The sequence below is a fragment of the Harpegnathos saltator genome, unplaced genomic scaffold (genome assembly GCF_003227715.2).
Source record: "Harpegnathos saltator strain DR-91 unplaced genomic scaffold, Hsal_v8.6 scaffold264, whole genome shotgun sequence".
Taxonomy (NCBI): Eukaryota; Metazoa; Arthropoda; class Insecta; order Hymenoptera; family Formicidae; genus Harpegnathos; species Harpegnathos saltator.
The window spans coordinates 48042-50214 of NW_020230055.1; the positions used below are offsets into that span (position 1 = coordinate 48042).

The 2173-nt window shown below is 46.8% G+C and overlaps 1 protein-coding gene across 1 annotated transcript; it reads right to left on the minus strand.

The window, feature by feature from the left end:
- Window positions 1-430: 430 nt before the first annotated feature.
- LOC112588671 (dentin sialophosphoprotein-like) lies at window positions 431-1801 on the minus strand. Its single transcript, XM_025299332.1, has one exon. It carries the CDS (start codon window positions 1799-1801, stop codon window positions 431-433), a length of 1371 nt encoding a protein of 456 aa, XP_025155117.1.
- Between the last annotated feature and the right edge of the window lie 372 nt (window positions 1802-2173).

A 2173-nucleotide genomic window follows, 5' to 3' on the forward strand; every position in this document is an offset into this window, starting at 1 on the left:
GAGGCCGAAGTTATTGGACGCTTTTTGAACAGCGTCGCACGCTCAGTTCTTTGCAATCATCGAGTTTCATTGGACTGTGATGTAAGCGTGATATCGCAGCTACCTAATGCTTCGCCTGATGTAATCGAACGAGCTGGACAACGAAAGCTTCTTTGCTATATTATACGTCTCGAATAAAAATAAATAAAAATCCAATGTACCATGTTAACCAATAAAACGATTACTTTTGATATCTCTACGTTTTCTCTTAACACTATTCAATCCAGACGACGATGTGCCTGGTCGTGATCTCCTGCGTCGTCCATCTTCTACATTTCTGCTTAATGAATAGGCATTTCCAATACAATTGGAAGAATTTCCGAAGCGATGTCGTCCGAAACTTTATCACTATCACGCAAATCTGCGCTCTTGCCGCTACTGAAAACTGCGCTCAATGCGCATCAATGCGAGGAGTTTCGTTATTTACATAGCCCTTATCGTCGCTGAGATCTGCGCTCATATCGCCATTGAGATCTGCGCTCTTGCCGCCGCTGAAATCTGCGCTTGTATCGATGCGAGGAGTTTCGTTATTTACATAGCTCTTATCGTCGCCGAGATCTGTGCTCATGTCGCTGTTGAAATCTGCACTCTTGCCGCCGCTGAAATCTTCGCTCTTGTCTCCGTTGAAAACTGCACTCGCGTCAATGCGAGCATTTTCGTAGTTTACATAGCTCTTGTCGCCGCTGAAATTTTCGCTCTTGTCTCCGCTGAAATCTGCACTCGCGTCAATGCGAGCAGTTTCGTCGTTTACATAGCTCTTGTCGCCGCTGAAATCTTCGCTCTTGTCTCCGCTGAAATCTGCACTCGCGTCAATGCGAGCAGTTTCGTCGTTTACATTTTTGTCGCCGCTGAAATTTTCGCTTTTATTGCCGCTGAAATCTTCGCTCTTGTCTCCACTGAAATCCGCATTTGCGTCAATGCGAGCAGTTTCGTCGTTTACATAGCTCTTATCGCTGCTGAAATCTTCGCTCTTGTTTCCGCTGAAATCTGCACTCGCGTCAATGCGAGCAGTTTCGTCGTTTACATAGCTCTTATCACCGCTGAAATCTTCGCTCTTGTCTCCGCTAAAATCTGCACTCGCGTCAATGCGAGCAGTTTCGTCGGTTACATGGCTCTTGTCGCCGTTGAAATCTTCTCTCTTGTCGCCGCTGAAATCTACGCTCGCGTCCATGCGGGAAGTTTCGTTGTTTGCACGGCTCTTGTCGCCGTTGAAATCTTCGCTCTTGTCGCCGCTGAAATCTACGCTTGCATCCATGCGGGAAGTTTCGTTGTTTACACGGCTCTTGTCACCGTTGAAATCTTCGCTCTTGTCGCCGCTGAAACCTACGCTCGCGTCCATGCGGGAAATTTCGTTGTTTACACGGCTCTTGTCACCGTTGAAATCTACGCTCGCGTCCATGCGGGAAGTTTCGTCACTCACGTAGCTCTCGTCGCCACTGAGATCTGTGCTCATGTCGCCGTTGAAATCTGTTCCCTTGTCGCCATTGAGATCTGCGCTCTTGTCGCCGCTGAAATCTTCGCTCTTGTTTCCGCTGAAATCTGCGCTCGCGCGAGAAATTTCATCGTTTTCGTTGTTCATGCTGTCTGTTGCACCACTATGCATATTAGTATCAGTACAATTGCTCACACCACCTTGCTCGTTCGGAGCGATACTGTCGTGCGCATTTTTCGTGTTGCGACCGGAATTTTCAGCGTTCTCATAATGCTGCGCGTATTCACTGTCCTTCCAAAAACGTACCCAATTTACGAAACGTGAGTTCATGTTAGACAGTTGCTTGACGTACGTACGAATTTGATCGTGAACCGAGTTATCATGCGCAATCCACATATGTACAATCAAAGCTACGACGAGAAGCAAAATTATAGAAAGAATGGTTAAACGAGACGACCACACCAGTTGACCATGGTCGCCATTTAAATGGCCGCGTTCATCTCGAGACGTTTGCATAGAATCCATTGTTCGACTCGCACCTTCTGCTGTACACAAACACCATCTAATCTTAGTAATCGCGACTCCTCATAGGAAGTCGTAGGTTTCTTCCGTTGATAAATCTCTTGTCACCAAAGACGACGTTACAACGTTTCTGCGACTTTTCGTTTGCTCCGTCACAGTTGACGATATAATAGCTCGAGT